This window comes from Parus major, chromosome 12 (genome assembly GCF_001522545.3).
Source record: "Parus major isolate Abel chromosome 12, Parus_major1.1, whole genome shotgun sequence".
Lineage (NCBI taxonomy): Eukaryota > Metazoa > Chordata > Aves > Passeriformes > Paridae > Parus > Parus major.
In genome coordinates, this window is record NC_031781.1 from 18576995 (window position 1) to 18592606 (window position 15612).

The 15612-nt window shown below is 46.0% G+C and overlaps 1 protein-coding gene across 3 annotated transcripts in view; it reads left to right on the forward strand.

Moving 5' to 3' along the window:
* The window catches only part of CNTN4 (contactin 4), a 262428-nt gene that overhangs the window by 156400 nt on the left and 90416 nt on the right, over window positions 1–15612 (forward strand). For all 3 annotated transcript variants that reach the window (XM_015641164.2, XM_033517488.1, XM_015641165.3), the window contains 2 exons: window positions 8451–8577; window positions 9880–10055. In XM_015641164.2, coding sequence (XP_015496650.1) covers window positions 8451–8577; window positions 9880–10055 — 303 coding nt within the window. The remainder of the gene's footprint in view (window positions 1–8450; window positions 8578–9879; window positions 10056–15612) is intronic.

Genomic DNA, 15612 nt, shown 5'->3' on the forward strand with positions numbered 1-15612 from the left:
TCGATCACTTCTAAACAACAAGGAACAAACAACACCTGCACAGGTTGTTTTCCTTCCCTGAGGACTGTTTGGATTCCTCCTTATGATTCCCCAGGCCAGAGTGAGAAAATTGTGTGACTCAGTTTCCCACAGGCTCAAGCTAATGCCTGAAGCCAAAAAATCTCTGATTTGAGCACTGTGAGTTCCCACATTCTGTCTGTGGGGCATCCCCATCGTGCTGCTCTTTAGAGGTGAGTGAGGAGTGTTGGAAAGCTTCAGCTGCTGGTGTTCCAAGGCTCCCCTCACAAAGCCATCCCTCTGAGCAGGCTTGCAGAGTGCTACACAGCAGAGTAAAGAGTCATAAGTCAGGGTCTGGACAGCTATTACTGATGTCTTTTCCCTGCTGTGTTGCTTGAAAGTTCATAACATTTAAAGAAATTAAAGGAATACATGTTATCCGTGGGCAGATTGTACAAATTGAACTCCTGGCTGCTCCTTTGATGTTCTGCTGATTGAACCCTGAGAACTTTATTTAAGCCTCCCTCAGTCTGACATTTAGTGGTGTTGATTTTAAGGCTGGGTTTGTGTAGGGTCTGGTGTCTGTCTGTGTTTGCATGGAGGGTCTGGTCTCTCTGCAGGGGTGACCCAGCAGAAAAATGGGGATAAATGGGGATTTTCAGGGTTTGGGAGTGCCCATGGTCAGTGCTGGTGTGTCCCAGCTTCCAGAGCCACAGCAGCTCAGTGTTCTCAGATTTCCCACTGGACAGTGGCATTGCCTTTTGTTCCTGCTCTGCTGAGGCTTGCAGGAACATTTTGAAAAACAACAATGAAAAAATAATTGAAGGGCAACTTCTCAAATGTGCCCTGAATTGGAGCAGTTCCAGCGAGTCCAATGAAGTTACAGAGAGCTGAGCTGCCAGCCCAGTGTCCCCACAGCAGGCTTCAAATGCCTTAAATCCATTTATGGAACAGAACCACCTGGAGATTACAGCCCTGGGCCCTGTTTACAGGATTAAACACTTCTTGCTTTAGCAGCAGTGAAAAGTGAGGGAGGTTTTCCTGTCCAGGGTCAGGAGCCTGCCCAGCATGGGGGAGTGCAGTGCCTGGCAAGGAAGGGTTTGGATTTACCTCTCTGTGAAACTCCAAAGCAGAGGTCCTTCTCTTTTCATAGGTATCTTGATTATTTTTTAAACCTCAGGATACCATCAGTCTTCCATCAGGCCATTAGAAGCTGATGCTGAAAGTTTTGTCCCAAAAATATCAATTTATAACATGATAATCATGAGATTTTCCTTTCTCACCATTCTTTCAGATACCTTTTAATTTCTTATATTGAAATATTGTCCTTTCTTCTTAAGGCAAGGGCTGACCCATATAGAAATAGGAAGAAAATTGCAGAGGCTAATATTTGTAGTGGAGCAGAAGTTTAAAACTTGCCTGTGCCAGTGCTCTGTGCTATAAAGGAATGTGTTTGCAGTTTAATTCTACTTCTTTCTGGGTTTTTTTTTTTTCTAAAATAAGGAGAAAACAAACCTCTGTCAGGTGGAGATGGTGGAATTTTGTCACTCATGTCCTGTTGCAGCATTGTCTCAGGGACTTGGAAATGTTCCTGAATTGCCAAAACCAACCAGGCAAGGAGAAGTTTGCCCACTGTGGGCCAAGTTAACAAATAGATGTTTTGTTCCCTGCTTTGTGCATGGTTTGAAAGTTCTGTGGCTGTAGGTTGGAATCCCTGATGGATTCCCTTGCAGCCAGCTTGTGTTTCCTGACTGCAGAGTGTGTGCTCGTGACCCAGAGCAGGCACAATCCCAGTGTCCCTGGGCAGGCTGGAGCAGCCTGCATTTTGCAGCATTTTGGTGCAAATTCAGCTGCAGGTGTTTGGTTCTGAGTGTGCCAGGCTGATCACTCCTTCCTCTTCCCAGCGAGCTCTGCTAATCCCATCTGCTTATTCACAAATATTTGAGAAGGGAATCCATGGCCTAAACCTCTCTGTAAATAGCTGGATGGAAAGTTGGCAGGGATCAGCTTTCCTCCTGACAGTGGTTAATGTACTTAAACCTGAAAAGGGAAAAGAGGTTTCACCTTGAAGCGAAGCACAGAGAGCTCCTTTCACCTTGATGCTTTCTGCAGGGTTTGGCTCCTCAATCAATTGAGAGCCTGGACACATTGCCAGAGTTGTCTTTGTTTTTCCTGCAATAGATGAGACAGAGATTACAGGTTATTGCCCCAGGGACTTGTCTTTTCTAAGGCTTTGGATTTTAAAGGAAAAAGGTTTTTTCACTACCAGTGTTTCATAACTTGGCCTGCCTGATGCTGGCCTGGGGAGGATGGCATTTGTTAACCTGGCTTTTACACACCTTCCTGATTACATCAAAGATTAAATCAATTTAAGTCCAGGGAGGTATTGTGGAAAGGAAATATGTGGTTTTAAAATATGCACATGTAACCAACTACTTCTGCTTTTTTAATACATCCACTTTACAGTCCCTGTCATACTCAAGACAGCTGAAAGTTTTACAATAATGATGTGTGTTCTTGGCAGACAGCAATTATATCAGCACCTTACATCTTACTAATAAATCAATAGATAATTAGCACAGGCCATGGAAACATTTCTATTCCCAAATAGCTCTACATAAGAACGCCCAGCACTGGTGGTAGCACCATTAGCACTGTATTAATCTGATTTTCACTATTGTTTTATGCTCACAGCTCTGTGGTGGGCTGATATTGCCCTCAACAGAGCACTGTGAGTTCCTCTGTTTCTTTTCCTGCTCCTGGCTGTGGTGACTCAGGGAAGAGGCTGTGTGGTGAAGAAATCTGATTTTCTGCAGTCCTGGAGCAATGTGACTTGTGGGATGCTGAAGGGACACGTGTGATGATAACCAGGCTGTTGAATTGTTAAGGGAACACAAGTTGCATCCTGTTAAATGAGGGTTTTGTTGGAGGACAGGTCAAACCTTGTGCTCTGGTGGGAATGGCCTCTCCTGGCTGTCTGGACCCAGGAGAGGAGGCACAGGAATGAATATCCCCATTTGTGTGTGTGTGACAGGAATATCCACATTTGTGTGTGATATCCACACAGGAATATCCACATTTGTGTGTGATACCCACACAGGAATATCCACATCTGTGTGTGTGTGACAGGAATATCCACATTTGTGTGTGATATCCACACAGGAATATCCACATTTGTGTGTGATATCCACACAGTAATATCCACATTTGTGTGTGTGTGATTGAATATCCACATTTGTGTGTGTGATATCCACACAGGAATATCCAGGAATATCCTGCCTTTACGAGAGGGGTGATTTATTCCTTCCTGTCTGCTGGGTTTTTGTGGTTTCTGAGGAACATCTGATGCTGCTTTGGAGTTTGGGTGTCACTTGTGTGCCAGCTGTGACATCAGGGCTGTGCTGGGGACAGGGAAGGAGAGAGGGACAGCAGGAAAGGACAGAGGGAGAGCAGGAAAGGACAGAGGGACAGCAGGAGAGGACAGAGGGACAGCAACAGAACAGAGCAGCAGGAGGGGAGAGGGGACAGCAGAAGGCTCACAGTACCTGCTGGAGACCTGTAGGAACCACAAAAGAAGCCCAGTCTTGCATCAAGGGGCTGTCCCTAAAGGTGCAGAGCTATGAGGCCCTTCCCTGAAAAACACCTCTTCATACACTCATACAATGTCTGGGTTTTATCCTTTTGTTTTTTCCTTCAAACAGGAAGCACCTTTAGTGGGTCTTGTTCATTGAGAAGTCTACAGAATGATTCTGTGTAAAATATTGTGTGCTTTAATTCCAAAGGCAGGTGCAGTTGATGCTAGCAGAAGTGACAGGCAGAAATGCAGCAGCGAGCCCTGCAGTGGAGCCCTTTGGTGCTCAGGAGGATGGAGTGCAGCTGCTCACCTTGAGGAGGAGGCTGCTGTGTGAATCAGCCGTGCCCTTGAGCTGTCCTACCCATCCCACTTCCCACTTTTCTGAAGAGCTGCTCTTCCCAAGGTGCACTTTTGTCTCGAAGAAACAGTGGCTTGTAGCACTGTATGAAAACAGCCCAGCACACAGAGCAGGGAGCAATTCCCTCAGCAGAAAACAAGGAAAGGATTTTTCTCATTTATCCTGGATATACTCCAAGAATTCTCTGTTCAGTTTAGTTATTATCTTTCCCTACGGTGTGGAATATTCAATTAAACTTTCTCTCAAATTGGCCATAACTTTCAATGGAAATTAAAGCAGTTCTATTTAGGTACCAGTAACTGTCACCAGGCTTAATGTTCAGAGAGAATAGGAATGGTTCCACCTGTTTGGTGTGAATTAACCTCGGCTGACATTGCTCATGTTTCAATTCCTCAAAAGCAGGGGAAGATGACAGCATTTAGCATCCAACTGCATGTGCTGGCTCTCAGCTTTGGGGTACTGGAGGGACACAGCAAATATACTCTTCATTTGGAATGTATTCCAATTAATCTGGCTTTTTTTTTAATGGGTTTTGTGATTCACTAGGGGGAAAAATATATATCGAGCAGAATGTTCTTCTAAATGATCTATCACTTTCCATCCAACACCATATGGACACACACCTCCTTCTGTGGTTAAAATGCTTCTTTTATTGTGAAATCAACTGAAATTTCCTAGATCCTGCCTCTTACTGAAAGAAGCACACTTCTGTCAGAGGAGGCAGACCCAGAGCAGGAGTACATTTGTTTTCTCTGACAAGGAGGGGGAAAAATGCTTTTTTGGAAGCCAATCTTGTTTGCAGGTTGTCTTAAGCTGAGGGCGGCTCGTGTTCGTTCTGGGTTAACTCATTTTGGGCTCTTCAAAAGAAATGTAACTCAGAAAAATAAAATCTGCCCCTGAGGGTGTCTCAGCAGTTAGTTTGGCTGGGAAAGTTATTTATTTTATTGTCCTGGGCCAGTGGGAAATGTGTGAGGAGTGGCAGCAGCTGTTGAATGGTGTAAAGGGGAGGTGGGCTGAAATAACAGAGCATTTTCAGGTGTGTGTACACAGATATGTGCTGCTCCTTGTTCTTTCTTTGATGAAATGACCAAAAAAGAGTCTATGAGACACATTCTGATGAGAAGGGTGAGGAGAAAAGCCTCTAAGCACAGCAAAGATCTTCCTCCTGGCCTCGGTGGATTGAGTGTTCACCAGTGATAAGCCAAAAATGTGTTATCACTCTTGGAGTGCAAGTCCCTGGACATTACTGCGACTGAAATACAGTTAGCACTTTGAATTTATTTAAAAATAAAAAATAAAAAAGTGTAGAATTTGGATTTCAGAGTTATCCAAATACCAAAAAGTTTCTCCCACAAAATCAGACATTTCAGTAGAGCAAATGCCTTTGGCTGTGCTGACAAGAAACATCTGAGTAACACAACTTAGCCAAAACTGAGCTTTTTCTGGTGCAGGCACTTGTAGTTTCCTGTCTGCAAGAATCTAGATGGCAGCTTGTTTCATTTATTAGTGATGCTTTAGTGCTCTGTGAACCAAATCCTCCTCCTGTGTCAGGTTCTGTGGCTCAGCCCTTATCACCCAGAGGTGGGATCTGGGCTGCAGTGATTTCAATCACACATTAAGGCTCCAGCAAAGCAGCTCCACAGGCTGAAGATTAAATAGTTTGCACTTGCTTATCTTGGTTGTACACAGGCAGCAATGAGAGGAAGAAGAAAAGCACCCAAAATAATTTTATCTGGCCAGTGTTGCGAGGTTTTTGCTGCTCCTCTGTTCCTCTGATAGGCTGCAGCTGCTCTCAGAGCTTCTCCCTGCCTTGCCCAGCTCCCTCAGCTTGAAAAATCACACCAGGATTTTTCCTTTTGCTGCCCAACAGGAAGGGCAGGTGTTTTGGGGGTTTTTTTGTCATATAAAAGCTAAATGTTGAACAGCATCAGCAGCAGGTGGAATATTTGGAAGTGTTTTCATTGGATCTTTCATGAGCTTCTACTTCAGCTTAGGTAAATTGAGTTATCCAGCATTCTCACCTATTTGTGCCTATTTCTACCTTTCGTTCTCTGTCTTGAATCTGTGTTTTTTGAATTGTAAATGGCTCAGTAATTAATGACAGACAGCATGTGGTGCTTCTCACACACTGACTCCCACTGCTTGGTGTGGCCCAGCTTCATTAACCCCTGAATGATGCTCATTTACCCCTGTTCCTGCAGCCAGGGGATGTCCTGGATGTGTGGGGACACTTTTGGACCCTCAGATTTGTTCCTGTTCCCCACCTCAAGCAGATGAAGTGTTCACTTGCAATGCAAGCTGTGTTTTCCTGTGATGGGAGGGGGTCCCAAAGTCTGACCTTTGGTGTGATGTGATATAAATTGACACTCTCTAATTGAAATAACAGCAGATGACAGCCCAGAGAGGGGTGTGAGGCAGGTGACAAGCAATCCAACACATCCCTGAGTCAGCAGCTCCCTAACTGGATTATCTGGGATGGTCTGGCTCGTGCCACCATCAGACTCTGTGCTTCTGGGGTCTGAGGAAACTCTTACACAGAGTTTACACCTAGCACTTCTGTATTTCCAATGAGGAAACCAGATACATTTAAATATATTCTAAATCTCTTGCTTTCAAACCCACTCCTACAGTTCTCAGAGCTATAATCTTTATGGGCCAGGCTATAATATTCTTTCTTAGGGTGAATGAGCCTGCTCAGGGAGTGCAGCAGCCCTGGGTCTCAGGAACAAGTCTGGATGCCATAATCCAGTCCCTTATGCTTTATGGCTATTATTATCTTTTCCCACCAGCAACATGAGTTGCACATAGGTGTAATTTAAAGCTAGAGACCATGTGAAATGCGTTTTGAATAGCAGATGAGTTTCAGTCAGGTATGCTTAGCACATAATTAAAACTAAAGATAAATACAAGGCCCGGGGCTGTGGCTTGGTGCATCCTCTGCTCCTGAGGGAGGAGACACGGGGGAGAGCTGGTTCCTTTCTAATCTTCCTGGCAGAGTCTCTGTGAAACACTTCTGTGGACATGGATTTGTTCTCCCTGGAGTGAAGGGCTGTTGTTCTGTCCTTAGAAAATTCAGCTGATTTCCCGGTGTCAGGGAATATGAGGGTTATTCCCATTTATTCTCACCTTCCTTCCATCTGGAAGATCCATCATCATCTGCTCATTCTTTTTTTTTTTTCCTTTTTTTTTTTTTTTTTTTTTTTTTTTTTACATCCCATCATCTCTGTATTTTGTTTATTCCTTTTCCCCTGACCTCCTGTACCCACAAATTTCATGTTTTCCATCTGCTTCCAGCAGCCTGACTGAAGTGAATTCCGTGTTCACATCCCTGCAGGTCCCTGCACACTGAAAGAACAGAGTCTGCTGTAAAGACAGGGCAGCAAAAGACTGGAGAATGATCTAAAAATGTTAAACCAAGGTTCCTTCCAGTCTGCTGAAAGACTTTCTGACTGTGATCACTTCCACCGTGTCCTCACTTGCACTGAACTTGGAGGAGCAGCCAGACATTGACACTGATGAGAGGAAAAGTCTCGGTGAAATCAAGATAGCTGATCTTTTCAGGGAGGAAAAGTTGGCTTCTTTTGTGTTCTGAACAGCCACTTTGGAGATAAAACTGTCTGGTACAAACAGGATGGAGAGCAGTGAATTTAGTCAGGGCTTTCTGTGGGTGTTTTGAGCGGTGTCAGTGAATTCCCTGAAATTCTGTGCTCGCTGCAAAGCGGTACGGGAAGAGCTGCACCTCAGGGATGGGCCTGTGAGCTGCTCCCACCCTCAGCTCCAGCTCTGGCAGAGGATAACTGACAAGGTGAAAGCAAAAAGTGCTCAAGGAGAGAGGAAGGAGTTAACAGCTCAGAAAATGAAAGTGTATTTTTAAAATGAAGAAGGAAAGTCAGTGCAAGGGAGGCTCCCGTCGGTAATCGCCAGCCTCAGAATGCTGGATTGCTGGGAAACGACTCCTGAGCTCCTTGGAGGTCGTGCCAGGTTGTTCCACCAAAATATTTTCCCTCTTCTACCTATATTTAGTGTGAGTTTTGAGTGCTCTGAAGGGCACAGGTGTAGAATTGTCAGGGCTGGGCACACAAAAGTCAGGGATGCCAGAACCACTTGCACTGGGGCCGGATGTGCTGGGGACCCTCAGGCTCATTTTTATTATTGTGTTTAACAATGTGGGAGTTTAATTTGCCAGGAAAACATTTCCATTTTTAAGATCTCCATTTTTAAAGGTGAAGCTGAGGACTTGATTTGAGCTTTGCTATGACAACAGTGCCTGTTCCCATTGTTTGAACTCTGGCTGAGGTTTCATTCTGTGCTCTGTTTAGTGTAGGACATTCCCATGACTCCATGTGAAGTTCAGTGGTTTTGGTAAAAAAACCCGCTGTTATAAACTAAATACAGTGTCATCAGATCTTTTCCAAGGTGAATGGCACACGGTCTCTTGCTGCTGAGACTCTGTTTTATGTTTTAAGCCTGGAACATGGAGATTCCATGAGTGACCTGTCCCGTTTTCCCTGTCTGATGCAGATGACAACACCCTGCACGGGCCGGTGTTCCTCCAGGAGCCCAACAGCCTCATCTTCCCCTTGGACTCAGAGGAGAAGAAAGTGAAGCTGAGCTGTGAAGTGAAAGGAAATCCCAGACCGACTATTGGGTTTGTTCAATGTTTAACTGTTCTCAGAACCTTCACCAGCCTTTCTCCTTCGTGTCAGTGATTCCCCTGGATCCACAGTGCTGATCCCAACAAAACCCCCAGGGGCAGCTCTGACCTCTTCCCTGTGGCAGGGACAGGATCCAGGGAGTGGCTGGAGCTGTGTCAGGGGGTTCAGGTTGGAGATCAGGAAAGGTTCTTCCCCCAGAGGTGCTGGCACTGCCCAGGGTCCCCAGGGAATGGGCACAGCCCCAAGGCTGCCAGAGCTCCAGGAGCCTTTGGACAGCACTCCAGGGATGCCAGGGTGGGTTTGTTGGGGTGTCCTGGGCAGGAGTTAGACTTTGATGATCCTTGTGGGTCCCTTCCAGCTCAGGATGTGCTGTGATCCTGGAGCATTAGGAACAGAGGGAATGGACACCCAGAAATCTCCAGGAATTGCAACATTTGCACAGGAGTTCTAAAATGCTACAAAAGGATTATAAGCAGTCCTGGCTCTCAGATTGACCATCCTTTCCCACAAACATGGACAAAACTGCTCATTCTTCTCAGCTTTAGAAGCTGCTTTGGGATCCTTGGAGGAGGAGGGTGCTGTCCTCCTGCAGGGCTGTGCCTGCTGTAAATCATTGGTGCTGCTGCTCTTCTCTTTCCTTTGGTGCCTCCCTCGCTCTGCTCACCAGTAAATGCCACTCTGAAACCAATTAGAGCCACCAGGCCTCTGCCTCTGTGCTGTCTCCTGACACAGGCAGCTATTTCATGCCATGAAATCCATGGATTCATGGTGCAGACACATCTCCAGGGTTTCTCTGTGTCCTCCAGAGGTGGGAGGGGGCTGTGTCCCCCTCCTCGCTCCATCCAGGGCTGCTCTGGCTGGGGCTGGAATTCCTCAGAGCCCCACTTTGTGACAACATCTGCCAGGAGGGAATTCTCTTAAATTTATAAACAGCCAGCAAGTCGGGAGAGGGGGAAAAACAAATCCCCAGTGGACTTGAATGGGTTAGAGATCCTGTCTCAGGGACTTCCCCTTGCCAAGTGATTAATTCCAAAGAGCAGCAGCACCAGCAACTACAGAAGCATTAATCATTTCAGAGAATGAAATATATGTCAAGGATATTGCTCTTTCAGTTAAATACTGGAATATTTCAATAGCACTCAGGAAATTTGCATTTTTGTGCCATCTTTTTTTTAATTTTATTATTTTTAATAAGTAGTCAGAGGCATTCTAAATCTTCCTTCACTTACTTCACGCTGTGTTTTCAAATGCCCAAGAGCATCAGCAGAGTTTAACTTTGGCATTCTGTGCTGTAGGTGGAAGTTAAATGGAAGCAGTATTGACGTGGGCATGGATTACCGCTACAGCCTGGTGGAAGGCAACCTGCTGATCAATAATCCCAATAAAAGCCAGGATGCTGGAACGTACCAGTGTGTAGCAACAAACCCCTTCGGAACGATTGTCAGCAGAGAAGCAAAGCTGCAGTTTGCTTGTAAGTAAGGAGGCAGCCTCTGTTCCCACAGTGTGCTGGAAAAACTGGGAGCTGGGGGGTCTTTTCCCAACTTTTTCTGGTGGGTTATGGGGTGTTCTCTTAATTCATGGAGTGAGAAATGGGGGAAATGTGAGTAAGGAGTACGGATCTTGAATTATCATTATTTAGCTGAAGTTGTGTGGATTATACAGGGTAAAATGTCTTATTCCTTGAGGAAGAGGTTACCTAGGAAAGGATCTGGCAAATGGGATCTCACCATTGATTTTTTTCCTTTCCTTGGAGAATTAAAGCTTCAGAACGTTCAAAAGGAGCACAATCTCCACAAGGGATGAATTCACAGAGAGAGGTTTCACAAGTCCTGGGTTCCAGTGGAGCATCAGGCGTGGGCACTCTGAGGGTAAAGGGGAAAGTGGGCAGCTCTGTGTTTATTTTGGGTTCAAGCAGAGTTGCAGCATCTTGTCAAAAACTGAGGATAAGAAAAGGCAGGATCTTGCTGTTAATTAACATTATATGAAATTATGCAAAACCCTTTCTGTGAGAGCAAGCAAATGATGGCGCAGGACCACGAGATGTCTTTTTGCTCTTGTGGTTGTGAAGGTGAAGGCAGAGAATAAATACAGAGGCTTGTTCATCCCTCAGCTGTGTGATTTCCCTGTGCTGGTGAGCTGGGAGGAGTTCCAGCAGGAATATCCCGTGCAGGAGCTCAAGGCAGAGCCTTCCCAGGCACGGAGTTCTCAGTAATGGAGAATGGTGAAATGAAAGGTGCTGTTGACTGACTGGGGAGAGAAGCTGATGTGCTCCAGCTACAGAAATGAAAAGATAAAAATGGCAATAACCCCCAGGTTTACACACTTTAGAGAGATGATTTGTAATGAGGGATAAAGCAGAGGGTGAAGCCCAGTCCTCAGTCTCCCCACGCAGTTGACAATGAATTATCCTCCTGCCTGTGCCCTGCTGGAGTTTGTCTGACTGAAGGTGGATCTCCCCTGGGGATGGGGAATGAGCAGCTGCCTCCAGCCCATTCCCATCACCCCAGGTTTCAGCATGTCAAGGGAATTGCTTCATAAACACCCCCTTGGGCTGCTGCTCTCCCCACGGGCTCTGTCCCCAGGCCATGGCCATTCCCAGCAGGGCAGGGTCACCCTTTCCCAAAATCCATCAGGGAAGGACTGGGAGCTGGTAGCAGCTCCTCAAATCTGGGCTTCAGAGCTCAGCATGAGACAGGAGGCTCCTCCTAATCCCACACAGGAATGGAATTCCCAGAGCAGCTGGGGCTGCCCCTGGATCCCTGGCAGGGCCCAAGGCCAGGCTGGGATGGGATCTGGAGCAGCCTGGGACAGTGGAAGGTGTCCCCAGGTCAGGAGGTGGGAATGAGATGAGTTTTAGGGTCCCTCCCAACCCAAACCATTGTGGGATTCTGTGATCCTGACAAGTGCAGTAGCCAGGGACTATTTGAAAGGAAACTCATCCTCTTCTCACATATCTGCTCTGGCTGATTCCTGCCTGAGCAGACTGGATTTAAAAACACAGCTTGCTCTTTTCCAGCAGTGGTGGGGCACTCAGAGAAATGGATACATTTTTGACTCCAAAATTATATTTTAGTTTGCTCAAACAGCATAATCAGCTTAGAAACATTTGGATTAAAGAAAAAAACATTAGGGTTTCTCAAGGTGGGCTTTGACAAAACAATTTTTTTGTCTTCTCTAAGCAAAAGGATTGCAACCAGAATTAGGTGAATTAGGAAATACAGAGTGATTTCAGTTTACTACAAAGGCTCTGCCTCCAAGTAACAATAAAAATGGGCATGTGAAGCTTCACCCTTCATCTGAGCAACCCCTTATTTTCCATCCTCATCATGTGCTGTGTGGTTTTTATTTTATCTCATTTTTATTTCTGAGGAAATGACCGCTGGGTGTTTTGAGAATGATGGCTGGGATTTGAGGGGGTTTTTTCCCCCTCCTTTTAAGAGTTAAATTGTGAATCTTGGCCATCAGTAATGTGTGTTGTTCTTCAAGGGCTGTGTTGTTTTTCTGTAGCCTTTTCAGGGAAGATTAAACTGCGATTGAGCCATTCAGCCTCCTGTGGAGGGCAGTCAGGGTCAGCAATTTCATCCTTGAAATATGTATTTAGGTCACAAACTCATTATGATAAAAGTGCTAATATTTCCCCAGAATACTTGCTTTTTGATATGTCACTTTCATTTCAGGTTTGTCCTTTTTTTCTTTTTTTCTTCCTCCCTCTTTTTCCCTTTCTCTTCCCTCCTTTTTCCTATTTTTTTTTCCCCATGCTAGTTGTCTCTGAAATTGAACATATTTTCACCAAGTGAGGAATCTGCTGTGCCACAGTAACAGAATATGGATTAATGATACCCTAAGCCCTGTGCTTATAGCAACACAGGCTTTCAGCAAATAAAAAAGCTTTAAACTCTTGAGTATGGATCTAATAATGGCTTTTCCACAAAGATCTGCGGAAACACAGCTGAACTAGATTAAATGATGCACTTTTTATTTCAGGGGCTGGGGCTGAGCTTGATGATTTTATTCACTGTGCTATGGTTTCTGTTGGGAAACAGCCCTGGAATCAATCAGGAGTTCTGGCTCTGACTTTGGGGGTGAGCCCACCTTTTCAGATGTGGGATTCCAGTTGTTTGCTGTCCACTGAGGATGGAGAAAAAGCTCCCATTGATTTTTAGTGGCTCCAGAGTTGGCCCACACCCCTCCCAAAGGGATGAATTTGCAGCTTGTTCTGCCTGCTCAGCTCCTGTTCCTTTGGCAGGACAGGGAGGATGAGATTCCAGCGTGTCCTTGCCAGAATATTCCTGCTGACCATGGAATTGTGTAGGGGATGGAGCCTCTCACAGGTGCTGGGAACTGTTCAGTCACTGAAATTCCCTGCAGGGAGGTGGTGGCAAGGAGAGGTCAGGCTCTTCTCTGAGGGAACAAGTGACAGGACAAGAGGAAACGGCCTCAAGCTGTGCCAGGGGAGGATATCAGGAAAAGTTTCCCTACCAAAGCATGGTTTGGCATTGGGATGGTGGAGTCACCATCCCTGGAACTGCTCAGACAACGAGCAGATGTGGCACTCTGTGATGTGCTTTAGTGGCCCTGGTGTTTGCCCAAAGGCTGGACCTGATCCTGGGGGTTGTTCCCAACTGTAATGTCTGATTTATACCCACAGACCTCAGATCAGCGAGGAAAGTTCCCTAAATCACCCCTGGAGCAGCCCAGCCCTTGCAGACCCTCCTCAGGGGGGGCTTTTGGAGCTCTGTGTATTCAGCTTTAGTTTCACGTGGTGGCCTCTGGTGCTGCTGATCTCCCAGCCCGTCCCCAAAGGCTGGGACAGAGGAAACTCTCTGGGCTCAGAGGAAACAGGGCAGGGCTCCCTCCTGTTTTAGCCCTCTGCCAAGGGATGTCTGAGTTGTTTGTGATCACAGCAGGACGAACGAGGCAGGGCAATTCCTGCTGATTTATGAGCTCCTATGGGGGAGCATCTCTAATTAGAGATAAGTTGGAATTTATTTCACCTTGCTGAGGCTGCAGTTTGTGTTTTACTGCCAAAGCTTTGAAACCAGGCAGTTTTGCACATCTCCATTACCCCCCCAGGGGTCTCCAGGCTGTGTTTGCTCCATCTCCACCTCCACCAGCAGCAGCTGAATCATCCCAAGCACAGGACCAAGCCTCCCCCGACAGATGTCCCCTCTCTCTCTTCTCCCATGGAGCCATCCCCAATGCTCACAGGTGAAATATTCTTTCCCTGCTGTGATAACTTGACTCAATTTGGCCCTAAACTCCTCAGCAGGATTTGCAGTTGAACCTGAAAACTCAGGAAGCTGCTGCCAGCTGCAGGATGCTGGCTTGGAAATAAACCCTCTGGGGGTGTGCAGGAGCTGTTGCCTTTCTCATCAGCACTGATGCTTGTCACATGCTGTTGATTTGGAAATGGGTATCCAAAGAGGAAAATCAAGTTTGAATCAGATCTGGTTTTCAGTCGTATCATTGTTTTGCCCCCTGTTGTTACAAAAACTGCCTGAAAGTGATTTCTGTGAAACAGAAGCTGTTAGAGAAATGGAATCTACTTTTCAGGGGGTTTTTATTTGTGGGAGCCCATGAGGGAAGGATGTTCTCTGCTTTGTGCTCTCTGAAATCCCCTTTCCAACCCATGGCCGTTTTCCAGGAAGGAATTGCCCTTGAATCTGTAATTTAGCTGTGGATGTTATCTGCAGTTGGCCAAAATGATATTGAGATGTCCAGGGGGCTGAGGGACCAATTTCAGACAAGAAATGAGGCCCCAGGGGAGTGGAGGATGATGAGTCTGAAGGGAGGTGTCCTCTGAGGATGCTGAGCAGGGGTGAAGCATCACTGTGCTGCCCCAGGAGGTTAAAAGAAAGGGGAAAGGTCTCCTTGTTCTCTTCCTCCTCCTCCTGCAGATGTCCCCAGGCAGGTGAAATGTCTGATTTTCTGGGTGGAATTGAGCCTGAACTGTTCCACTGTGTCCTCAGTGCCTGAAACACAGGGTTGGAGGTTGGCTGCTTTCCACCTCTGACCAGGGGAGCAGCCTCCACCTTGCCTTTTGTAGCTTTTCCATTGGATTATTCATGAGGGATGATCCTTGGGGGTCCCTTCCTGCTCAGGATATTCTGATTCAATTACAGAAACCCTTGACTTTCTTCCTTGTTACCATGAGCATCCTCTGAAGTGAAGGGAATCACGCTGTTGTTTCTAAAATCCGTTCCCCACACACGCTTTATTAAAAGAATTCATTTTATAGAAGGGGTTTTTCCTTCAAAAATAATTGTTAAGCATGAATTAGCAGCCAGGACCCAGCACTGTACCGTGCAAAGAGTGGCAGGAAATCCAATAATAACGTGGTTGCAATGAGAATACTTTGGGGCCTTGACCTACCATCCCAAAATAATTTCACTCTGGTGGTAGAAAGAGAAAATGACTCCCAACATCCTACTGAAAAGGGTTTTTTTTTTTCAGTATTCCCATTGCTGGAATGTTTGCTGTTATATCTTTTACAGGAGTAAATCCCATAATTTTCACTGTTAGTTGCTAAGGAACACATTGTAATGTCTGCTCAAAGTCTTTACTGGTGAACCCTCATTGCCCTCAAGTGCATTCATTTTATCTTCTGGAGACTAAATTGTCAAGGAAGTCACTCTTTCAAGAACAATTAATAATGAAAGCATTTGGGGGGGAGGTTTTACTGAAATCCAAACAAACCAACCCACAATCCCAGGGATTGATCCGTGCATGCAGCACACAAATGCAGGAATTTCCACAGGGATCACTAAAATCTGGGGGTTGATAAGAGATGATGTGTTTTAAACCTTCTGGAAATGCAGGAGTCAGAGGGTTTGGGCTGGGAATAAATGCAGGAGCCAGAGGTTTGGGCAGGTTTTTTTGGGAGGCAGCTGGGATGGTCGGTGTGCCTGGCTCTGCTCCTCCTCTTCGGGAGGTTTATTTCTCCAAGGTTTTACTTGTGAGGAGCAGAAACCCAACCCTGCACGTTTTCCTGGCTCCTTCCTCACTCTGGAGTTTTCCTGTGGAGGAAA